Source organism: Cyprinodon variegatus, unplaced genomic scaffold (genome assembly GCF_000732505.1).
Source record: "Cyprinodon variegatus isolate N-32 unplaced genomic scaffold, C_variegatus-1.0 Scaffold141, whole genome shotgun sequence".
Taxonomy (NCBI): domain Eukaryota; kingdom Metazoa; phylum Chordata; class Actinopteri; order Cyprinodontiformes; family Cyprinodontidae; genus Cyprinodon; species Cyprinodon variegatus.
Window position 1 is genome coordinate 546,065 of NW_015150594.1, and position 25,052 is coordinate 571,116.

General features: G+C 35.7%; 1 protein-coding gene across 3 annotated transcripts in view; it reads left to right on the plus strand.

Annotated features, from left to right (window-relative positions):
* stxbp5 (syntaxin binding protein 5 (tomosyn)) overlaps positions 1-25,052 on the plus strand; it is a 146,056-nt gene that overhangs the window by 78,079 nt on the left and 42,925 nt on the right. For all 3 annotated transcript variants that reach the window (XM_015376784.1, XM_015376785.1, XM_015376786.1), the window contains exons 5-7: positions 4,819-4,953; positions 15,019-15,082; positions 19,947-20,030. In XM_015376784.1, the coding sequence (XP_015232270.1) occupies positions 4,819-4,953; positions 15,019-15,082; positions 19,947-20,030 (283 nt within the window). The remainder of the gene's footprint in view (positions 1-4,818; positions 4,954-15,018; positions 15,083-19,946; positions 20,031-25,052) is intronic.

A 25,052-nucleotide genomic window follows, 5' to 3' on the forward strand; every position in this document is an offset into this window, starting at 1 on the left:
ATGGAGACCGCCGATCAAACTATTTAAAGCCTTTATCGGCCGATAACGATCGGTGACCGATCAATCGGAGCACCCTTAATTTTAATTTTATAAAAAGCTTTATTTTTATATATATATATAAAAAAACTGCTCTCTCATCCATACCTCATACCCTTGGACGAGGTGGATGATTTGGTCTTCAATCAGCCCAAAAATCTAATGTCACCCATCTGTTCATGGAGCTTCACTGGTTACCCCTGGCTGCCCAAATCAAATTCAAGTCCCTGATGCTAGTCTACAAAGTGCTTAAGGGTACGTTTCGTGCCTCTTGAGAACCTATGGTCATATTGATAACTGTAACACTGTGTCTATTTTGTACTGTAAGTCGATTTGGATAAAAGCGTCTTCTAAATGCACAAACATAAGTTTATGTAAGTGCATGTGTTTGTGTATGTGTGGATATATGCAAGGGAGAGAAAACATTTTACTTTGTATTTTCTGCAGCTTCACCTTATTATTGCATTAGTCGCTGGCACTGATTTTATTTGTGGCAAAAAACATTTCACACAATGCCTTTTCTAATGTCTTGTTTATGCATAGCTCTTAATAGATTTAGAAGAATGGAGACAATGGCCAGAAAAGCGTGATGCATTTTACAAAGTGATAATTAACACAGTGTTTAGCTGAGTTGATTTTCAGATTAGTTCTGTAATTCTCTGCTTGCATCTCACCCTGCTATCATCATGCTGTTTGTTTGAAAAAAAAGTATAGAATTAAATAATGTCAAATTTATGAAATTGTTGTATTACAGTAGTGCTGGGAAAGCCTTAATTAGATTGAAGCAAATCATATCTTTTTTGTCTCTCTTTCTTTTTACTGTCAGCGGTTATGACTCAAAACTTAACTGAAGCTCAGTAAAAGTATCTCTTAAATAAAGGAAGCTTTGCTAGAATAAAGAGTTTTTCAATGCAATTATTTTTCACAAATCCTTGAACAGCTCTGTATTCTAAGAATCAGCCTTGTCAGTTCAAGAACAGCTTAAAAAGCATTCATCACATAAGAGCACTTTCAGAGGTGTCCTGTAATTTTTTTATTTTTTATTTTTTGCAGCGAACCATGCTCTCTTATGTCTAGCCCCCAGTGCAGTTGGACTCAGAGCTGAGCTGTGTGGCAGACGTCTGTCATTTCTTAAGCAACGTGTTTGGCCTTAAGCCAACAAGCTGGCAGCTGCCTTTGTGTGTCGTGACCACTTGAGGCTGGAGATTTTACCAGGAGATGCGTCTATGCACAAACAATTGGGTGCATATTTGCACACGTAGAGGTGCACTGTGAAGTGGACATGCACACTGCACACACAGACAAATTGCAAGCAAATTTGTATAATTATGCTCCTGACACTGCCTCTCAGTTTGCCCTCTCAAACTGGCTCTCAGAATACTTAATCAGTTAGGTTGCATTTGCAAATGCGTGCGTGTGCAGACACACAAAAAATTAGGGAACAGATATTCACATGCTGTATGTATGCAGAGAACATGAATGCATATCACTGCAGGGAATCATGTTGTACACAAAAAGGCAAGCTTTTACAAACTCATAAATAAGAAAGAAACAGTCGCTGAGAGCACACAGTTTGTATTTTATAGAATAATATTTCTCAGAAACATTACACATGGCAGCAATAATGTGCAAAAAATTGCTGCATCTGTTAAAGGGCCACTTAGTAACAGACACAAGTACTTGCTCCTGAGATGCGAGGGTGCTGCAACCTTCATGAAATCTCATGCTCCTTTTAGCAAGAATCCTTCTAATTTGTTGCAATCAACAGATCTGCTGTTAAATCTTAGATTTAATGGACTTATATATTTGCAAAAGTAGTACTTTATCCATCACCTGCATCCACTGACACCGGTGTTAAAAAGTCAAATTTTCTTTTTTTGCAACTTAAAAACAGTAGCTTGAAAATGATGTAACAGTTTAAATTGCTTTAGAAAGGCCTGTTGCTGTAAATTAGTGGGGGGAAACTAGCTAATTCACTGGTAGATGATGATATACAGTTCAGATGTTAATCTTCCTGACAGCTTTATGAGGACTGTGGATTGCTTTAGTTTTGAATGTTGTTTTGCATGCCCCTTCGGGACTATTGTTCTGAATTACCCTAAAGCCACCATGCAACAAAAATGGCATATGTGCATCCCTAATGCCTTTAAATGCATATTCAGCTGGTACATATGATTATATTGGAAACACCACGCTGCCATCTAATGATTGAAGTTAAAACTAAATAAACTTTGTTTTTATTTGATGTTATTTAATTTAATGTTTTAAATATTTTAAACTTAGTGAAGTTAGCCATGCCAAATGGTGGATAACATACATCTGAATTCATACATAGCTTATATAAACAATGATCCCACATTGCCTCACTGTGTAACAATAGATATCTCTAACTTTTATCTCTTGTGTGCTATGTAAAAAATATCTTCATAATATGTTAATGTGTTTGCTTTTAATGAAAATCATACTAGTTGTTGTTTGGTTATGAATGGTTACTAAAAATATTGGAAATTAAAATTAATAATTTATTATTCATATAAAAAATCTTCCTCCAAATAGAAGTACACTAGATAATTGTAAGGGCTACTAGCCGGTAATCAACCTATATTATTAATTGACCATAACTATTGCAATTTAAGGATACATTTTGCTGGTTCAACCAGATGTTGTGCTAGAGTTTGCAAGCAAGTATTCTGTGTAATAATACTTAAATAGAATGCACAAACGACTGCTGTTTTTTTTTTTTTTTTTACTACATGCTGCACAACTACTAAGAGAAGAAAATAACTAATAGGAATCAGCAATATCATCACAAAGTACATTTTAGTTAATCAAAGCAGCTACAGAATAAAATGAAAAAAACTTTGGGTAAATTTGGAATGTAGAAGATAAAACAGCAAGACACAAACATCTAGCCTCAGGATTCAAACACTTCAAGACATTGAACCACATATCACACGTAGTCACAGCAGGGGTAGATTGCTGCGAAGGAGGCTAGCACATGTGCTAGGTGGTAAGCTAAAAGCATGTGGCCACAGAAAGTAAAAATGGCGAATAGCCTGTACTTAGTTAGGCCTGTACTTGGAAGTCAGAGGACTTGACCACAGCGCTTTACAATACATTCAGTCATTCATAAACACACTAACACACTGATGGTGGCAAGGTACATTGTAGCCACAGCTGCCCAGGGGCTCACTGATAATCTGGCCTGATAATCTTGGCCCTCTGACCACCATGATTAGGCAATGTGGGTGAAGTATCTTGCCCAAGGACACAACAATACTGGGAGCCTGGTACTTGAACTGACAACCTTTCGCTTGCAGGGCAAATCCTTCAGCAAACACCACTGTCACCACTGCAACAAGCAGAAATGGCAGGGCTTTCACTGCCCATTTATTAGCAGTGATATAATGTCAGAATTACAAGGCATGCTGAAAGCTGAAATGCATGCTGGACGCTGTAGTTACAATCTGTTTGTAGTCAGTTCCATCCAGTACACTTAATAAAACTATAGTTTTCCTCGAGGCTCTATTGAAACAAAGACTTTTAACCAACCTGGTTTAGATTGCTTTCATTTAACATAAGACATCTTATATAAAAGTTTAATTTTATCTTAAGGCATGTAATGAGCTAAACAACTCTTAGTTTACCCAAAATGATGACATTGAGTCACGTTAATTCCAAAACATTGCACTGATATAGCAAGCTTTAGATCCAGTTTAGCTGCATTTATTTCAGTTATATTACATTAAAGTCAGATTAACTTTATTTTTGTGCCAGTTAATGACAATTTACCTTCAATATCTCACAAACGTTAGTGTATAGAGCATGAATGATGTAAAATAGCTGCCCCCCCCCCAAAACAACTCATCACAAAGCCATTAAACCACTGGCAACAAAGCAGAGTACAGTATAGTTTTTAGTGTTGCAATGTTTCAGGAGAAAATTGGGAGCAGGTGTTTAATTCGTTATTATCGCCCTCACTCTCTTTTACTGGCCAGTAAAAGTAGTGCCTCAAATAGTAATAGTACCTCAGAGCAAAGAAACTCTGATCCGAAAAATAATTTTAGAACTGTTACTGTAGCAAGTCATACTGATATTGATCTGATGTTAAATTTAAATGGTACTCATAATCATTAGCAGCAAATCCTTTAATATTACTGAAGGAATGTTTGCATTCTAGATCAGTAAAGCAAGCTTATTTTTAATGGCCACACAAATGAGTACTGTGGGTATACTAAGGAGCAAACTTACAGATGTTTTCTTGAGCCATGACGCCTACAGCGGGTTCTCAAACCACTGTGCAGAATCAGACGGATCACTGGAAGTGCTGGCTGACCTTGAAATATTAGCATGCTGGATTATCAAGGTTGCCCATTATTATTCCACAGGAGGATGGATGAAAGAACACAATGATGAAAAAGGGATGAGAAGATGAATGAACAGCCACGGTTAAGGAGGAAAGGGTTTATAACCTCTCATTAAACCTAAGTCTGATGGATGGATGAAAGGAGGAGATAGTGAGGGATAATGCAGACAGGAGAATTACACTTGACTTTTGGCCTCATGTGTCCTTTGGATGTAGAGCCTAAATGGCTGACTAAAGCCCTCTTTGGCTTGCCACTCTAATCTTGACTGCTCCGACCTGTCGGAGTGATAAATAATCCTCTCAAAGTTATGCATAATTTGTCACTACTTATGAGACACTAAGTGATTTCCAAGAGCTTTCCATCGTTATTCAAATGTTTTCTCTTATTTTTGGTTGCTTCTTTTCTCCTTCCACAGAATAACTTTCTGCCACCTGCCGTTCCAGAGTAAATGGCTGTACATTGGTACAGAACGAGGGAACATCCACATTGTCAACGTGGAGTCCTTCATGCTCTCAGGCTACGTCATCATGTGGAACAAAGCCATTGAACTGTGAGTAGCCTCGGCTTCTCTTTTTACCCTCTAAAAATTCCCTACCACTAATTTTCTCATTGGTCTTTTCTTTTCCACACATTTGAACATACTTCGCTGGTTTTGTTTAGAAAGATGGGTCTCATATTTAATACTTGTCAAGTATTTGGCGTAATTCACAAGTGCGGACAGTCCATCTTAAAAAATATTTTTCTACTTAAAAATGGGACAGTGATAAAATATTTTGATGATTTGCTCTTTTTACACTTATGGGTGATTCTTTAACTATGGGCACTATTGGCCTTGCAAACTTGAAAGTAAAAATGTAATAAAATATAAATTCTCACAATGTAATAGGTTAGCATAACTAGTGTAGCTTGAAGATTCATAAGAGAACACACTGATTTTTTTAAGACAAATTTGTGGTTTTTAACAGATTTCCCAACTCGGCTGGCACAAATGTAATTTCCATCACATTTGAATATTTGTCATTTATTCTAAAATACTATGATACACATAATGTTTTTTCACTGGAAGAACAATTTCATATATAGTTGTAACTGTTTATATAATATACACTTAACATGAAAACAAAACAAAGTATGAAATATGAGCTTAACATAAACTTGATTACATTACTTTTAACACTTTTAAAGTAAATCTTCAATATGACAACTTGATTTTGCACTATTTCATAGAAGTTCTCCAAATATCCTCATTGGAACATATCTCATCCACTCCTCTTTTCAGGTGACTGCATAGATATATTTTGTTAGACCTCTGGGTTAGGTAGGCTATTCCAAAAACATTATTTTCACTAGTTTTTTATTTATTTTTATTTTTTTTTATTTCTGCCTATATATATATTTTATATAGAATTCAGGGTTTTATTTTTTCTCTAAACTTCCTTTGGAAACACCTGCAAATTACGGTCGCAAGGAAAAGGATGTATCTTTTTTTTTTATATCTCATAAGAATATGAGATATGAGGTACAAGGATACCTAAACATTTTCTGGTTCATTAAAGGTATAAAAAGTATTGAACATATTATATTTGAAACCAGAGATTTATGTACACTTGAAAAAAAAATGATACATTTCCAACTGGACGATGACCCCAAGGCATAGAGCCAAACTTGGTACAAAGTTGTAACAAATTGTAACAAAGTATACGGCCGTTTCTCAGTTCACAAACACGCGAGTATGGACTCATGTTCTCGCTGAGTATGTTCTTGACAAGAACACAGGAAAGTATAGGCTTGTGGAGAACAGGAGCATGCAGCATAAATATGGGTCAATTGCAACAGAAGCATACTCATGACATCACCACACACTCGGCTCGTCTGGAGCTGCATTTCTCCTCCTGTTATTAATAGTCTCTAGATATGCTATGATGAGAGAGGACTACTGCACACAGGCTAACATTAGCCCTTGCTGCGGTTAGCCTCGGAGGTCTGCTGGTTGGAGTGGTCCTCTCAACATCAGAATTTTTTTTTTATTACGCACTAAATGAGTAAATGGGCCATATAGTGATGCTATATTTCTTAAAAGTATTATGTTCCTAACTCAAATAATCTTAAAACAAACTTTTAAAGAACAATAGCAACAGAAAAGAAAAGTTTTAACTTAATACTCTGAGCTCTGTGAGCGCTCCACTGGAAGTTGCTTCTCCCGCAATGCATGCTGGGACAGCGGTCAAACTCAAGAATGGACAAGTCTGCCCTGATGCATGCTTGATAAAGAGGGAGGAGCGAGAACAACATCCAGGGACTTTGTCCATTCTCTGTCTTGTGTTCTTATAGGGCTGAGGCTGATGACGTTCCACGAGCACATGAGAAAGGGGAGTGGCGCCTAGTGATGAGGGTATTGCGCTTGGAATCCAGAGGTTCTGAGTTCAAGCCCCACTCCAATGGGCTGCCACTCTGGGTCCCTGAGCAAAAAACCCTTAACCCCACACTGCTCCCCATGTGGATAGGTTAAATGCAGGGAGTTAATTTCGTCGATCTAAATGCTAATGAAAATATACTGTAGTTTATCTATACTTAACCATACCTAAGAATGGACAGAACTTAAAATACATGAGGCCACCTTTGGGCCACATACTTTGTGTCATGATTCTGCCCATTTTGGATGTTTTGGTTCTGTTTAAGTTTCTTTTTGAGTTTTCAGTTACACTTTCATTTATGTCATTCTTTGTTTTCTTAGTAATTGCATTCTTTTCCATTTTGTGTCATTTTAGTTGTTTTCTAGTTACATTTAAGCAATGTTTTGTTTTTTGTGTTGCTCTCTGTTGCCCCTTTTTGCGAGTCTTCTTTGCCCTAGCTTCTAGTTGCTTCTATCCACACCTGTTCCCTGTTAGCTGATTAGCCAAGTCCTTGTTCTGTCTCCAATATATATACTCCTCCTGTACAGTTCCTCAGTGCAGGTTTTCCTTCATTGCTTTAATCCTCATGTGTGTTTCTCCCTGGCATCTCATGGTTTTGATTTCTTGTTTTTTGTTCCTAGGTTTGTGTTTCTGTTGCCCTCTACACCTCATTAAATCTGCAAAATCTAATTTCTGCATTTTGGTCCTCAATTAACTCCCACCAAACCTGACACTTTGCCAGTTCTCTCTGAAGAATTAACCACAGTTTCTGCCAACGTTAGTTTTTTTAAGGATATCCAAAACATTTGACCTAAGTTCAATGGCAAGGGTGCCCAATATTGACAAAAATGTATGGAATACTCTGACATTCAAGTAATTAATAAACAATATATAAAAAAAGGTATCATTCGTTTTTCGGGCATTTAACAAATACGCAGACATCGTTTTGTTTATCCTAATGGACCTAAGACAGGAAAGGTTAATTCAAGTTTATTCACATAAACTTTGTCCCTAGTGTCAATAACAACAATGTTAATCAAGACAAATGGAGAAATCAAACTACTGTCAAGAAAATTATGGTATGCATGATGATCTGGAATGGTACAGGGACCTGAAAGGAATTTCTGAGTGGTAAAACTGGTTAAAACAAAGATAGCTTACCATAAAACGAACACCTCTTTGCAAGATATGCAGTACTAATGGAAGTCTTAACAGACATATTCATGGAATTGAGTGAGCAGTGAGCATCTTTGGAGCTCTAATCCTAACGGAAAGACCATTAGTTCATATTAAATCAGCAACAGTAATACAATAAAAAAAAAGAGTCAAAACAATTTAAGAGTTGTCCAAGAGCCAAGAAGTATGTCTCACCATAAAGACCATAAGAAATGTATTTATTAGCAAATGCCTCTATTTGCTCTGCAAGACTCTTCCCTCTTTCTTTCAACCAATGGAAAATATATTTAAAGAAAAAAAAAGATCAGAGTTCGTAAGAATGGTTCTCAAAATATTAGACTTATGCTATGTTCAGACTGCAAGCACTGGAAGCAGCAAAAAGCTTCTGCGACTTCATTTTTGATGCATGTTCTCATTAAGGTCAGACACGCCTCAAGAGCATCTTTGGCATTCCTGAAGTGTGTCCAGTAAATTGTTTCTGGTTGCGTCTGATGCTTCTTCTGCTAATGTGTTCAATGGCAGAGAACAGCTTTGCTATATTTGGTGTTATAAGGGGGTATAAAGGAAGTTTCAATATGTTTTTGAGTGAGAAAGTCCACCTGAAAACGTAATCTGTGCAGTCAGTTCACCAAGATTACGATCCTGCTTTCAAATATTATTTCGCTGTTGGAGCCGCTCTGGCCCGGTTGGCTGGAAGGCGTTTTTCATGTACTTAATCCAAACTGCAGGCACCAGGATAATAAAAGCAAACATATTTTGCTGGCAGGTTTTGACATTTTAAGTTAATTTAGGCATTAATGAACTGTTTGAGGGTAGTGATCATAGCGATCTGAATTAGCAGCGTTGTTTCCGTCTCCACCAGCTCCCAGTTTAGCTTCTTTGATTGGTTCATGTGGCGTGTCGAGCAGCAAAAGTAAAATTTTTCCAACCCCAGCAGCTGCTGCTTTTGCAATGTGTCACATGCGTCAGAAGCTCATGCAGCGCTTCTCCTGCTGCTCCAAATGTGCTGCAGGACCTTTTCATTCGCATCAACCTTAGACTTTGCAGGTAAACTAGCTGCTTCTGCTACTTCTAATGTGTATGGTCTGAATGTAGCATTAAAGATAGTCTGTGTTAAGGAACTTAGCAATGTTTGACTGGTTTAATGAAGAAGACATATTGAATTTGTCCTTCACAAATAAGTCTTTATATGTACCGGTATGTAAACATGTGTAGTCTTGCCTCTAGCACTGAGATTCTTTAGTTACTTTATTTTAGGGGTATTTAGGTTACTATATCCTTTTTACTCTGGATACATGTTTACTGTAAGGAGAAAAGCTTTTTAAGTTAAGATATAGTTATGTAGTTTTAGTAATGAAATAGGAAATAAGTCTTTCATATAAAAGAACAGTGTTGGATTCCAGGTAATAACTATGTAATCATGCCTTTTGAATGAGTCTGTCAGGATGACGGGACCCATTTTGGCTTCCCGCTGTAGAGATTTAAATTATTCACTGGAGCATTTTGCATCACACGTTCCCCCCATAACCCCTTTCTAGCATGTGAACACATAGGCATGTTTGCGTATGTGTGTAGTTAGCAGGAAAAGATGAGGAGGAGAGAGTGGGAGGAACAGATGTCTGCTGAGATCAGTGTATGGTACACGCCGACGTCTCGTCGACAGGTCTGCGGTACAGAAAATGCAAGAGTTGAGTGGTGAGGGAAAAGGTGTGGTAGGATTATTACAGAGGGAAGAGAAACTGAAAGGATAAGATGGGGCTTTTGCCTGGGGAAAATGACATGCACAAAAGCAGAGTGATGGTGGAGAGGGATGTAATTGTGATATAGGTTAAAAGCAGGCAACGCAGGGCAGACCTGATGAAGGAAGTTGTGTAGATAAGATAGAGCAGCAAGGGAAAAGGTTTCCAATTAAAGAGAAAAGCACAGAAGGTTAGAAATGATAATGATGAGATGGAATGAAGATATTAATGATGGAGCAGTAGATGCCAAAGGGCCTCCAGAGGGACGAGCGTTAACTTTGACCTTTCTTGATGGGGCTCTTTTCCTCTGTTCCATTACCTCCACAGTTCTACTTTATCTTTCTTGACTGTTAAAGCCTCACCTTTGAATATATATAGCACTGATGGCTAGACTCACTTGGAAAGGCCCATAGTTTGAACATTGCATTATTAATCTATAACCTATATACCTGTGTATCATGTGTATACCTATGCAAACAAAAGGAACACACAAACACTGATCCAGGGGTGCTTTTTATGGGAGATGAGTATAGTTTAATGACAGTAGTCACTCCTGTAGCGGTTTCATTGAGGAAAACATGGCTAAGCAAACTAGCACCTGTTTATTTTATGAGTACCGTATATTTATGTAGTTTTGATAGGAGCTATGCTTTCGGTGTCAATTACAACGGATATAATATATATATTTTTTATTTTTGTATATATAATGAGATATTAGAACAACTTCAAGAGATTGTTTTAAAGTCTTCCAAGGAGCAAAATCAACATCATACTGTGTATCAAAGAGAACTTATTGTAAAACAAAATTATAACATTTGAGTCCATAATATTAGCCTCTAGTGCAGTAAGGATCACTTTCAATTTAAAACACTATGTTGTTCATAGAGAATGTAGATCCCTATCTTAACAGAGATTTTCGAAAGTCTGCAAACATTTAAAAAAAATCTCAAAGCTCAAATTGGTAAAGGCAAGACTTACAGTAGCCTCTATTATCCTCTGAAGCATTGCCCCTTCCTAGCCTATATGATCCCATAACATGTGCTTTATGCATCCCAGAAAATCGCCTCTTGCAAAGTATTTTCTATGCATCAGTTTATTTTGACTTAATTCTAAACACCCTTTAAAAGTTATGTTAAAAAGCTTAAATTTTGTCCTTCATTCATTAACACAAATTATCGACATAACCTGGAAGGTTTTCACTGATGAAGAAAAAAAAGACTGAGTTTCCAACTGCCTGGCCACCACCAATGAAGCCAAGAACTCCATCAAGTCAAAACTTTTTGTTTTTAATGCTCCGTGTTTTTTTTGTTTGTTTTTTTACTTTTAATTTTTAAGCAACAATGTTTTCAAAAATATATATTTTTTTTCTACAAAAAAATATATAAATATAATTCCTTTAAAACGGGCCTCCTGCCTCTTGCATGAACAGTTTGATATTCAACACCCTGCCCAGTGCAACATTGCACTCCTGTGACTGCTTAAATAGCCAGAAGGTAGTGGGTTCCAGCGTCAGTGCCCCCTGGGCCCTTCTATTTGGAGAAAAGCAGCAGTTGCTGTAACATTTAGCTGGGGGCCTGGCATTGCTTAACCAAGCCAAAACCGCTTTTTTGACTCAATCTTCTGTTCCTACTTTGCTAAAAAAAATGGACCAGAATGTAAACACACGGTGAACTTTTAAATATCATAAATACACATTGCTATACAAGTAAAAGTGCCTTAAGATCTGTGCCTGAGGGCTTTTGTGTGACTGCATGTGTGTTAAATATGATTCAGCTTCAGTAAATGGTTGCTAGCTACAAAAAGTCATGAAGTGGGTCCAAAGTGACAAATGCTCACAGCTTACTGTGACACATAGTTTATATGAGCATGTTGACTTCAGGCATTTCATGTGTTGGTTCCCTTTTAATTTCCTCCATTTTCTTACTTATTGGCCAGCAGCTATTGTAAATGGGTTCTTCTTTTTATGCTTCTATTTCTTGAACATTTTCGTCTATTTGTGAATAGATATTGAAAGTCTCCATGAAATATGAAACAAAAAACTATTTAACTTCTATAATCCATTTATAGTGGCTCTAACACTCGAGTTCTACAATAGGAAATAAAAGAACAACTTTGAAACAATGGTGGGTAAATTACAAATCACAAATTACTGACTTTTGATTAAAACCTTTTACATTCAAACCTCTGTTTTGTTTCTTCATCTGTTTTGTTATCCTGCTCTGTTAATGTTAGAAAAAATGGAAAGAAAAAATGTCCGTCCTAAAACTCACTAAAAGTAGAGATCCTTTAAACAAGAAGTTGCTTTGCTTTGCCCATTACCCAGTATCTTTACTACACTAAAAACATGGCTGGTTAGTGGTGATACTCAGATGGCTTTTGCTGCAGCATAGGTTTACAAAAGATGAGTGGATGAACCAAAAACATACTAAGGTTGTAATTGCCACAAGATATTCGGTTTAACTCAAGCCCTCATCAGCACGTCTCTGTATTGCATGGAATGAAAAGCATTGAATAAGCAGCTGAACAGACATGAATTTGATAAATGCAAAAGCACCCTAAGAATAATGGGATGCACACATGCAACTATATGCAGGCAAGTGTGTATGTATGAAGTCAAACATATTTTGACATCTTTCCTTGTGTATGGGTGTGTCAGTGTACTCGTGGCAGAGTACAGATGGGTTTTTTTTGGGAGCCTATGTGCACCCTGCCCATCCTGTCTCTGTTGCCATGGTGATTCCTTTATCTCCAAACCTGAATGTGTATTTGGAGACTTTGCAAAAGTGTCCATGCTAGATTTATTGGCTATAAACAATTTAATCTGAATTTTATAGACAGAAAAGCAATGATTAGGTGAAGTCATTAAAGACGATGGCACATGAAAGGTGGATTTTAATTTACATTAGGAGAGCATCCACTGTTTATGCTAATGTTGTTGTTGTTTGCAATTGTTAAAGTGCTCGTATAAGTCATGATACAGAGCAGCATGAAGATTTATAATTGTGGATGTTCATCTAAGTGTGAATAGCTTTTAGCTCACAGACAGGCAGTAAAAGGGGTATTAGACACGTCAAGAGATCCTACTGCAACAGAGCTTAGGTAATAAGGCTCCAGTACTAACAGGCTAAATATAGACAGAACTGACTGTCTGCCTGCCCACTAACTGTTACTTTCTAATAAACAGGCAAGCACATGGGAAACAGTGCATGGAAGATAAACTCAATGGAAAATGTGTTTCTTTTTTGTCTGATGATTTTATTTATAAATTCTTCCAATACATATATTCAAAAGAAGTATTGATCATTACACTCTGGTTTCTGTCACTCTCCTTTTTTTTTTTGTTTAATATGAGAATCCGAAAATAAATCTACTGGTGACTGGGAACATTTGGATCAGCAAATCTGAAACAGCAGCAATCTGTGAAGTTTGTAATGTGTGAAAAGATTCGTAGCTTATTTATTTTTTCATTACTTGTTTGAAAAGAATACTATTGAGCACGAAAGTAGATTAACTGTAATTACAATCTGTTTCTACGTTGTTGTTTTATTTTCAATAAGTCGGTAAAGTAGGTTACTGTCCTAGACTGACAATACTCTTTTGTGTAAAATTTGTTTCTGTGGAAGGAATGTCAATATCACTGTTTTCTATAACATATATCTGGCTGCGAAGGACAGAAATGCCAAAAATAAATAATAATTTGATCCGAGTATTGCAAAGAGACTGTTTTATCATTTTGAACTTTTAACCTCAAGCTTTAAAATTTGGAGTTCAGGTCAATCATTTTAGTTCATAGGACACACAGGCAGAGTGCTACTATAATATTTACTAACTGTTCTATATACCATTAAAACCTGTTTGTTTAAAAATTTACTCTTGATGTATTTTATTTTACTAAATCAGTACCTAACTGTAGCGCTTCATACATTAAGCAACTCTTTATTTATCAAGACTCTGCCCCTAATGTGAAGAATTAAGGACACTTACAGCAGAAAGATCTGTAAGCAATAAAGGAATAATTAAAAAAGGAATTTCAATCATCAATGTTATATTATGGGTGCATTGAAGATTAAATTGGAAATTCTTTTAAATAGTGTACCTTTAGGTTTTGAAATTAAAGTTTCCAAAATGAGGTTTGATTAAAGTTGCTCACTGACCATGAAATTTTTTTTTTCCCTATCACTACAGTTTGAAATTTTTAACTTTGCATATTTTCTCCCTTTTTTTTGTCAATCATTTAATTTCATTTTAAAATGTGAAGTTGAATATATATATGTATATATATAAAAAAAAAAATCCTCAGTGTTGTGAATTAAAATGAACAAATACAAAATGTGATCAACTGATATTTGTCCACTTAATAATAATAAATAAAGATAAATAATCAGTGCTACCCTAGTGTAATATTAGTATCAGATCATCCATCATGTCACTTCCAGATTTTCATTTTGCAAAGACATTGTGGACTGTTAGAAAGGACAAGAACAAGGTGTCCACCTGTTCTCACCTGTTTTTTGTTTTCACATTTAGATGTGCCCCTCTTTTCTTGTCAGGTATCTCTACTCTTGCTCTGTGGTAAAAAGGTTATGCTTTAACTCCAAAAACAATCAGTGTTTTTCACCAGCGACCTTCCCATCTCACCTCATAAAGGAGGTCAGAAAATTTCTGAAAGAGGAGATTTGACACAAAGCTGTCTGGAGGGTAAGACACGGACAGAAGGACAAGAGAGGAGGCCTTTTGGTCTTCCTCCACAGACATGCAAATTAACAGAAGCATAAATCCACATACACACAGCCACTAGGAACTGACACAGTCATTTATCACAACCTTTGGTGATTTCAAGTCTTTCAGCTGCCTTTTTTTCACCTTGGGCTGAGCAGCAGTGTTCTCTTCGCCCAGGAACGCTCATCTAGGAGTTTAACAACAGTCACATTCTTTTATAATCCTTAAAGGTCAAAGAAGAAAAACACATAATCAGTTTTATTTTCAGTTTTTCTCACCCAAATACCGTAATTTAAATAATAGCTTTCACTTAACAGATTTACATAGTAAGTAGCATGGACATGTATCGGAGCAGGATGTTTGAGATAGCTGTTTGTATCTTAATAATAGAAATAATCACTTTAAATTAATTTTATAATTTGTTTGATTGTCTAAAACATTTGTTTGATTGAATAAACTAAAACAAGGAATCTGTGAGGGGGCCTGGATTATCACACAGAGCTGTTGATTCATTTATTTTTGCTTTGTTTATTGAAGCTCAAAAAGGATTAAACACATTTTCTGTTCTGTCTTTTTGTCTCTCATAAGTTCCTCCAAGTCCCACCCCGGGCCAGTTGTCCACATAAGTGATAACCCTATGGATGAGGGAAAGGTAAACAACATTTTTGTCTATATTTCTTTTCAGTGATGAAATAGTCATACTCACCTAAACTCAGTTTTCATACACTAATAGACTTTAAGTTACTAATGCACCAATGCTCCCTGTTCATGTTTAAAGTGTTTTGACAGTTTGACAGTGTGCTGTACAAGAAAGAAACTACTGCTTCAAAAAAATGAGCAGACTGTCAGAAAAACTCATCAAAAATCAAAATTTAAAATGCCTTTCTAAGAAAACTTTACAGATGAAGTGAGGATGGAGCTCTTTGGCCACAATGACAAGACGAATATTTTGAAGAGTCAAGAGAGGTTTTCCAACCTAAGAACATTGCTTAGCTCTGGTATTATCATCACTGCTACTAATGTATTACACAAAGTGGGTAGAATAATGAAAGATTACAAACTCATGATGTTTAAATTTGATTTCAAAACATGTAGATGTTGGACATTTTGAAAATAGCTGTTTCCAACAGGGCATTAAGCCAAAACAAATATTACAATTTGTTTAAGAACTGCACTGCAAAAACTAACATCTAAAGATGTGTAAAAATTTCTTTAATTTAGTGTATTTGCCCTAGAATGTGTATTTTTACCCTTCCAATAATATAATTAGATATGATGCTCTTGAAATAAGAGACTGCAGTTATTGTTTTCTTTTTTCTAAATGTAAATTGTCTTATTGCATTTGCAAAGTGTCTCATTTACCTGCTCAATTAAAATTAATGCTGTTCTTTTAAAGAAAATTGTCTTACTTAGGTTTTCATATATAAATATATATATATATATATATATATATATATATATATATATATATATATATATGTATATATATATATACATCAGGTGTATAAAACAACTAATTGGAAATATATAAACTGTGCTTTAAATTTAAGTCTGTGCCTGAAAAATCTACTTCAACAACCTCAACCAAGAGGTTTGATATAATTATGCATATTATGACCCCCTCTGCACTCAAACTACACTTAAGATTATAACTATTGGGGGTTTGTTATCTTAATTTGGATTTTACTTTTATATCAGTTGTTGACTAGTATGGGGAATTAAAGTAGAACGAAGGTAAACTGAGGACATATCAAAATATTCTTACATGAACTATATGTTTACATCACATATCACAATAACCAAGTGTGTTGTATTGTATTTGAAGTTCCCTATTGCCAGCTCTTTGTTTCGGTTAAATACTTTGGCAACTGATGCTATTTTTAAACACATTTAGGGACCTATCCCATGGTGAGCTAATAAAGAACGACAAAACGACCACAAAAAAAAAAGAGTCTTTTGTTGGATAATTTTTTATCGAATTGTTCACAATTTTGTAAATTGATGAAAAGCCCATCCACCTCAATATTTTATCAGTTCCTTGAGACTCTTTGTAGCCTGCCCATTTTCCAAAGATTTGCTTTATGAATATGTTGTGAATCATGCTCCTCTAGTTCTTCGTTTGAGTGTGTTTTTGGCACACTTAATGTCACAAAAGATGAACATGTGCTTATGATCTGTCCATCTGGCTGTTCGAAGAAGTCTTTGGATACTCTCTGTCATCATTCCATCAAAAATGCAGCACTATGAGGAAAAATTATAAATAACCCTTTTGGCTTCCTTTATTAGAGCACATGAAAATCCCCTTGCAAATCCAAAATAGTTATGACTGACTTTCCGGTCAAGAATAATTTTGATTTGTTAAGCAAGAGATACTATAAAAATATTTTTATTTATTGCATGTCTTGCAAAAAACATTGGAATTTTCACATTAAGAAATTAGAAATAGAAATATTTCTTTTTAATGCACTGAATATTTGGCACTTTTGACTTTCCCTACCTGCTCTAGTCTCAATTTATCCTATATACATATTTCTTTTTGTGTGAAATGTTTGAGCACAAATATATATCTATATATATCTATATATATATATATATATAGATATATATATATATATATATAATGTATAATAAATATATTTCTACCTTTTTAGTAGTTGTAATTTTTTTTATTATAAAAAAGAGCAGCTGAATAAATGATATTATAGAGACAGTTCACTAGTGGGTTGAGCTATTCTCGATACAGACTAGTGAGCACCTTATGTGGCCTTATGCGGCCCCCTGGCTTGCACAGGCATCATGTTTTCCTGAGGTTAATGCATTCTGATGTAAAGGTGACCTCTGCCACTGTATATGGTAGATTGCAGGCTTTTAAAGTTGTTCCTCCAGCAATGCTATGTAAATATTCAACCTACTGTACCAACAGCATTCACCAGCTTCCCTGTCCCAGCTAAAGACATGCCCATATCATGGTACTTCCGTCGCCATTTTCCCTGTGAAAATGTTGCATTGTGTTTACTTCAATGTCCATTGGTATTTTCTAATGCATAACCCCCTCCCCCCACAAGAGCTGTGGATATCTGCCTTCATGTATGAATGGCAAAGACCTTCCGGCTACCTTTTCTGATTAACACTCCCCCTATCTGGTTCAGTTTTTTCTAGAGAACAGCTAGTTAGGTTTGCAATTGTGCCATACAGTTCCTATTTTTAAATCTCTTTTTGAGCAGTTTCTCTATTCAAAGCTGGGATTTTTTATGCACTAGTGTATTTATTTATAAAGCACTTATAACCCAAAGGGCAACCAATGTGTTGTACAGGTGAATAACAAATGCATTGAAAATAGTAACAAAATCATAAATAGCAATATAATGCAAGGTTGACAATGGCAAGCAATTAAATCTGCAATTACGGGCATATAAGAAAGGGGACTGGTCTAATTATTGTCATGTCTGGAATTAAAAGCAAGTTCAAAAAGATAAATATTTAAATTGAGCTAAAAATCCCATAAAGTTCTTACAAAACTCACAGACACTGAGACGCTGTTCCAAATCTTTGGAGCTGCAGCTGTAGGCTTTTTCTTCCCTGGCTCTGGAAACAGCTAAAAGCTTTTTGAGAGGTCTACCGGAGATGTGTGGATGTACAGCAACGTACAATCCAAAAACCTACAGTCCACAGGCGTAATCTGACCCATTACTGCAAATTCTCTAGCCTTCAAGAACCAGAAGAAGCACATCATGTAATAAAAAAGTGGCAAATTTTCTTTTAAAGAATAGAAAGTAGCTTAATCTTTCAATAACATTGGAGTGAAGTTATAATACCAGAGCAATGTGTTCTTTGCATACAAGAGAAAGTTTTATTTATACAGCTGTAACTGGCCCTTTTAAGAAGATGATTCCGGTGGACCCGATATTAAAATTAGTTCAACACCCCTGATGTTAATGTTCACTAGTGTAAAAAGGTGCAAGGTAATTTACAGGACTTTATTAAATGAACTGATTCTTAAAACATTAACTTAAAACAACTACAGTAAGGAAACAACAGGAAGTGAAAGGAACACCAAAAATTGTACATCTCTTTTTATATATTAAAAAAAGGCTGTTTTTACATTTTAAAGCAGAAAGAGCAGAGGGGTTCAAATTTCCTCGATCACAGCAAAAGAACAAACAAACAATAGAGACACACCTACGTCACACCGACTGTACAATCCCCAATAAAAGGGGTGGAAAACTTTACAAAATTTACCTATTGTCATGATTTTTTCTAAGGCTTGGACCAACATGCAATGAAGCCAAACAGAGTGACACAATATTAAAGTTAAACGGGTTTTATTGAAGTGTATATTGAGTTAGGTGCAGAGTTCCTCCGAACTCTGCTCAGCCGGAAACTGGAAGACGAAGGGAAGACAGACTGTTAGGTTCAGGCTTAGTGGGAAATTGGAGTTGTCAATCTTGAAGGAGAGGAATTGTTGCCACTCACGTTTCCAGAGAAGCAGAGACACTTAGACTTCAGTCTGTGTGTTGGTCTTCCAGAGAATGTTTGATTCGGTGGAGGGCGGAACAGGGTTTACCCAGAACTCGGACGGAGTGGAATGATGTAGCCGCTGGTTGCAACTCAGTTTTCCTGTGGTACTTGAACTTGTCGTGGTGAAGATGACTTCCTTACTCAGAGAGATCTCAGTGTTCTCAAAGGTGGCTGGATCCAAACCTCTTGTTTGGAATCCGTCGCTCAGTGTATGACTCACTTGATCCCACTTGGGAGGAGGCGGTCCAAAAAGGTCCAGTTTGCAGGAAGGCTTCCTGCCGATTGACAAAGAACAAACAAGGTTTAGTCTCAGGGAGAAACAAGCGCTCAGTAAAACTCTATGTGATCTCAGCATGACTAGAGGACAAAAACTCAAAATGCAAAAACTCAACTTGTTCAATTTGAACAAATTAAAGCTAAGCAATCATCTAAATCCAAACAAAACCCAAAATATGTTTAGGTTTTTGTTTGGGAAGCTTGCTTGATTTTTCAATTGGGTCCTCAGAAAGCAAAACAGATCCCAGCCCTATTCTATTTTACTACATAAGAAATAAAATATTTTCATGTACCCCTTGCAATGCAAACTACCCCCAGTTAGGAATCAAGCTCTAAAGGATTCGGTACTCAATTGATGTACTGTGTTTATGTGGTTTGCTGTGTTAGATAAATATAATGCCCACACAGTCACAGAACATTTCAAGATTTCTTTCTTTATTCTGAGACAGTTGTGCCGAATATTAAAATCTTAACATGCTGAGACTGAGTGGGGTAGGTATTGTTTCTATAAATAGGTTGTCAAGAATCAAAGCAGACCTTTCTTCTTTTTGTGAGCCCTTTTTTCCCTTTTCAGCTGTCAACCAGGAGAAGCAGGTTTTCACTTACACTGACTTTCTATCATGCTGTGCAGGAATGTCAAGAGTATTACTTCAGTTTCTGCTCATCAGAGGGTATTCTCTATCCCCCAGTTTCAATGAATGCTTGTCGCTCTTCTTCTGCAGCTTATAATTGGATATGAGTCTGGAATCGTGGTCCTGTGGGATTTGAAATCCAAGAAGGCAGACTACCGCTACACTTATGACGAGGTAGGGAAATCTCGCTGATTTATACTTTCAGTTTTGCAATAAACTAAGCCAACTGTATCTTTTATAACCTTGAAAATGGATCACATATTCATGATCTTTTTCACCTTTGCGTTTGGAGCTTTTCTAACAAATAAAGTACCGGTAAGTGGTTTATCAATATGTGTAATAGCTGGAATTGAAGTTTAATTTAAGATTTAATTAATCTTTTCTTTCATAGATTTGTTTTGATACTCTACTTTAAAGCTTACCTATCAAATTGTGTTTATTTTCACATTTTAAGTCAGTTGTGTGCAGTGGTGTCAAAAGTACACACATTTGTTACTTAAGTAGAAGTATAGATGCTGCAGTTTGAAAACACTCTGGTAGAAGCTGAAGTATCAACTTGACCTCTTTACTCAAGTAAAAGTGAAAAAGTATGTGCTCCAAAAACTACTTAAAGTATAAAAGTATAAATAATCTGTTGTCAGAAAATTTTGATTTCATACATTGATTTATCCCATTTACTCACTATCAAATTTTTCACTCAGTCTGTTTTACCTGCAAGGCCATTCAATTCTCTGCGTGAGGATGTTTGTAGACCAGACATAGCTTCTTCCCAAAACAAGCCAGATTCTTTCTCAAGGTTTATTCATAACATCTTACTGTTAACCTAAGTGTCTGTAATTAGCTGTAGCCTATATCTCTTTGCAAAGATACGATGAATAAAGTGCGACTGAGTGAAATCAATCGATCTCCATTTATTTAACTAGGGTGAATATTTGAATGCTTTTTTCACACTATGGTAACCTTTAAAAAAAACTGCAAGATTCCACTATATGAACTGAAAGCTCAGCTTTACAACTATTTTGAAAAATTCTTTGAGATAGGGCCAAGGATGAGGGAGGTCTTGTTGGTCTCCATCTCCTGATACGTTCTCGCCTGAGTCTGATTTTTCAGACATTTCAACATCTTTTTCTGAATTCAACATTGTAGCATGGCATAGACAATTCACGTTTGCGGTTTGAAGAACACCTGCTTGCTTCTAATGATTTCCTTTGGCATCAGCACAAATTTGACAAATAGCTAACCAATGAGTGTTTGCGTTATATGAATGGATGGAGCCAATGATCTGCATTGGATGGCACACATGCCGTGAAATAAATTTTTATAACCATTAAATCGAAGCCAAGAGTAACGACTAACGTTTGTTTTAAAAACTTAAGGAATAGAAAGTACAGATACTTGTGTGAAAATGTAATGAGTAGAATTCAGAAGTGGGAAGAAAAATAAGTAATGGAGTAAAGCATAGATACCTAAAAAGTGTACTTAAGTACAGTAACGAAGTATTTGTACTTTGTTACTTGACACCTCTGGAGATAGCCAGGTCCTATTCAAGAGATACTGTAGATATATTTAAGCAATATCTCAATCTTAAACCAGATTTTATGGCTTAAAAATTATATTTTATATCTATTTCGGACACAACAGCGCTCCGAAAATAGAAATGACCTTAAAAACAGGTATTTAGTCACAGAGTTGAGGTTCAACAGTCATTATAAAAACAGGATCAAAGTTTTTATTATAGGTTTGTCGGAAGAGCCTAATACATGTACAATTGATGTCTACAAGCCTGGCTTTAATTGAGCCGTTTCATTCAGACAAATGGGTTACATTTCTTGAAAAAAATGCAGAAGTTTGTGGAACTAGTTTATTAATGTTTGACATGAGTCATAAAGTTTAAAACAAAATTCTAGCAACTTTTTAATTCTGAATGTGCAGTATTTAAGGTCTACTCTTAAATAACTGGAATTGCTACTGATTACCAAACAAATCCTGATCCTCATCCTTGGTAAATAGCCAACTCTTTGTCAGTGATTTTTTTCCACTAATCATTAGATGCTCAGGAGTTACTTTCAATGCGATAAGAGTGATTAGCACTCTGGACTACTAATGAGAAATGAGTGAAGAAAATAGGCAAGTGTGTGCTAATAATAATTTAGCAAGAACTAAAAATCTGAACAGAACTTTTCGTTTATAAACCTTGGCCACATAGAGTTCTGCAGGTAAGGTCTACCTGTATTTGCTCATAAGCTGACCTCTTTGATACTGTTAAACTTAAAAAAAAAAAAGGAACATACTAAAGATTACATATTTTAAGTATGTCTGGAGGAAATCTTTCTGTTTTCTTCATCTGTCATTCCCATGTCTTAGATAAACTTATCACCTCCCTCTGCTTCTGAAGGTCACATTCTCTAAACGGAAATTTCCCAAAAGGGCTGGTTTCCATTTCCCAAATGTGCTCCTTCTCTGCATTTACACAGCATGGCTTTGAATAGGAAGCAGATAAACTCCAGTGATACCGACCCGTTCTTTTATTTCTTACTTAAAAAATGTTGCATATAAATTTCTCTTGGGCAAATACAATTGATTATATGTAAAAATCCTAAATCTGTAGAGTGATTTTGCCTGAAACCCTCCTGCAGATCTTTGATGTTCCTTATCACTAGGGTGTTGTGGTTAAGATTGTACTGTTTCTTATCCTAAATTTACCCCTGTGAACCAGCTGATGTAAAAATGTGTTTTGCTGACTTTTAAAGGGAGTAGCATGAGACTTGGTATTAGCATGAAATTTATATTAAGATGTGGGTTGTGTAGAAAAAAATATTTTAAGGTTCACAAAAACACTCTCAGTTAAAATTTTAGCAACCTGTTAAAAATACAGCAACTTAAGATTTTATTTGGAAAGAATCTATTATTTGGACAATAAAATAAGCTGAAAACTAGATAGAGAACTCTGTTTCAGTAGAAGAAATTGAGTAGAGATCGCTGTTGTGCAAAGGATTATGCAGTTTACCAAATTAAAACAAACATTTCTACCATAGTTAAAATCTTCACAATCAAATATTTAAATAAAAACAATACAATAAGTCTAAATAAGTCAAAACAATAAAGTCTAGAGTTGTTTTTAAGGTTGTTTGTTTCAAACCTAAGTGCAATTTCAGTTCAAATATCAGAATCAGATCTTTCTGCCTTAGTTGTGCTTATAACTCTACTGAGCAACAATCTGCAGGTTTTACTACACAGATTTAAATGCACAAAATTTTTCTTCTGAAAATATATTTTTTAGATCACTAAAGCCCAACACTGGATACATACATTGAATTAAAAGAGATATAATATCATTTATGTCATCAACAAACATTATAAAAATGTTATTACTCTGACAAAATACAGTATGGATTAGATATTATTAGTATTTTTTGAGATCATGACTAAATACTAACCAAATCTCAGGGTCTCTGAATCTTATTGAAACAAGGTTGTGAAATTAAATAAGTTTAAATATTGTTTCCCGAAACTATAGTGTATTCTTCAAGCTTTATTCTCTTTTCTTGCTGGGTGTTTGTATTTAAACCCCAGTTTGCCCAGAAGCTTGCTGAGGAGAATCAAAGTATTTGACTGAAATGAAGATGGAAGCTTCCTGTCTTCAGCAAGAGAGCAAAACAAAGCAGTGCCGAATCTAGAATTTTAAATAACCTACAGTAATGTTGGAGGCTAGTTATCAAGGGAATTATGAAGTGAGAGACAGAATACGAGTAAATGGTTTATCTTCATCTTTTTCACAATATTTGCAAGTAGACAGGAGTAAAAGATTATTTCTTACATAAGCAAATACATTATATGAAAGCTTCTGATGCTTTAATAATTTGGAAAAAGACAGCAAAATGTAGGAAGCAAAAATGTTTTTTGTTTTTGTTTTATTGCTGAGGTTCAGATATAAAGTCAAAGTTACAAAACGTTGGTTCTACAAACTGTTAAAAAGCTGAGAGAGCACAACGTCTAGGTTTCTCTGAGCGGATTGTCTATTGTTGGCTGCAGATCAGCACTATGGGTTTCCAGTAAGTGCTAGCCAGAGAGCATCTGTCACTCTGATCCCTGACTCCTCTGTCCCATCTGACTCAACACATTGCACCTAGTTTGGCGCTAAACAATTGTTCATATAACCATGGATGAAATTTTGATTCCAGAAGTGGGGGATATATATATATATATATAGTTATAAGTTCTTCTGTGTTTGTTTCCACCACTTTCTATTGTATCTCAGCTACTGTATCCCTTTTCTGACAAAATATATGGATACATGACATGAACAATTGGACAAATTGGTGTGCAACAATCCATGTAGATTTAAAACAAATGCTTTTACAATTATTATGAGCTCGGATATATAAAATCACATTTATAGATTGTATTTTTTCCTTTAATTATAATAATAATAATATATAACAATAATATGTTTTATTAATTAGCAGTTTAACAAAAAAATACACTTTACAATAATATTGAAAGCTTTAAAATGCGGAGGAGGATGTTGAAGTGGATTTGCCGCTCTATGGAGCTAGTGAGGGTTTTTTAGGAGGGGTGTTACACAGTTCCTTGAGTGTCAGTCTAAGTCTATTACGCTTCTCTCTATTCTTTCAGACATCCCGGCTGCGAGTATAATAACCAAACACACAAACACATGACACTGGTTCAAAGCTTTGTGTAAATTAATACATCTGATACAGTATTACAACCCTTCTAGATTACGTGACCCAAGTGAAGAAAAATTGCCCAACAAAAAGTATTAGATTCCCTCATGGACTGTTTGCTGACCTACAGTCTTCTCCAAGACTGTAACTCCATTTAAGATATATATATATAAAAAAATAAAAAGCTAAATGTACAAGAAAGCAGAGAAAAAGACTAGCGACCATACAGTTCTCAAGCAGTGCTGTGATCAACCTATCAGAGTCCGATTCAGTGGTGCATCAGATGTTTGTAAGGTGAGCTTCTCAGAGTGACAGCAGTGACAGCCAATCATATAAGAAAAGACTAACTTTTCTTGTGTTCCAGAGTAACTTGTGGATGGTCTAAACTCAGGGAAGCGGGCTTCAGCTTGAGCTGTGGTTTTCCAGATAGGTCATAGTGCTCCATGAGTGTTGGTGTACTGTAGCGTAACATCGTTTTTGGACAGTAAAAAGTGCAGGGGACCAAATGGAA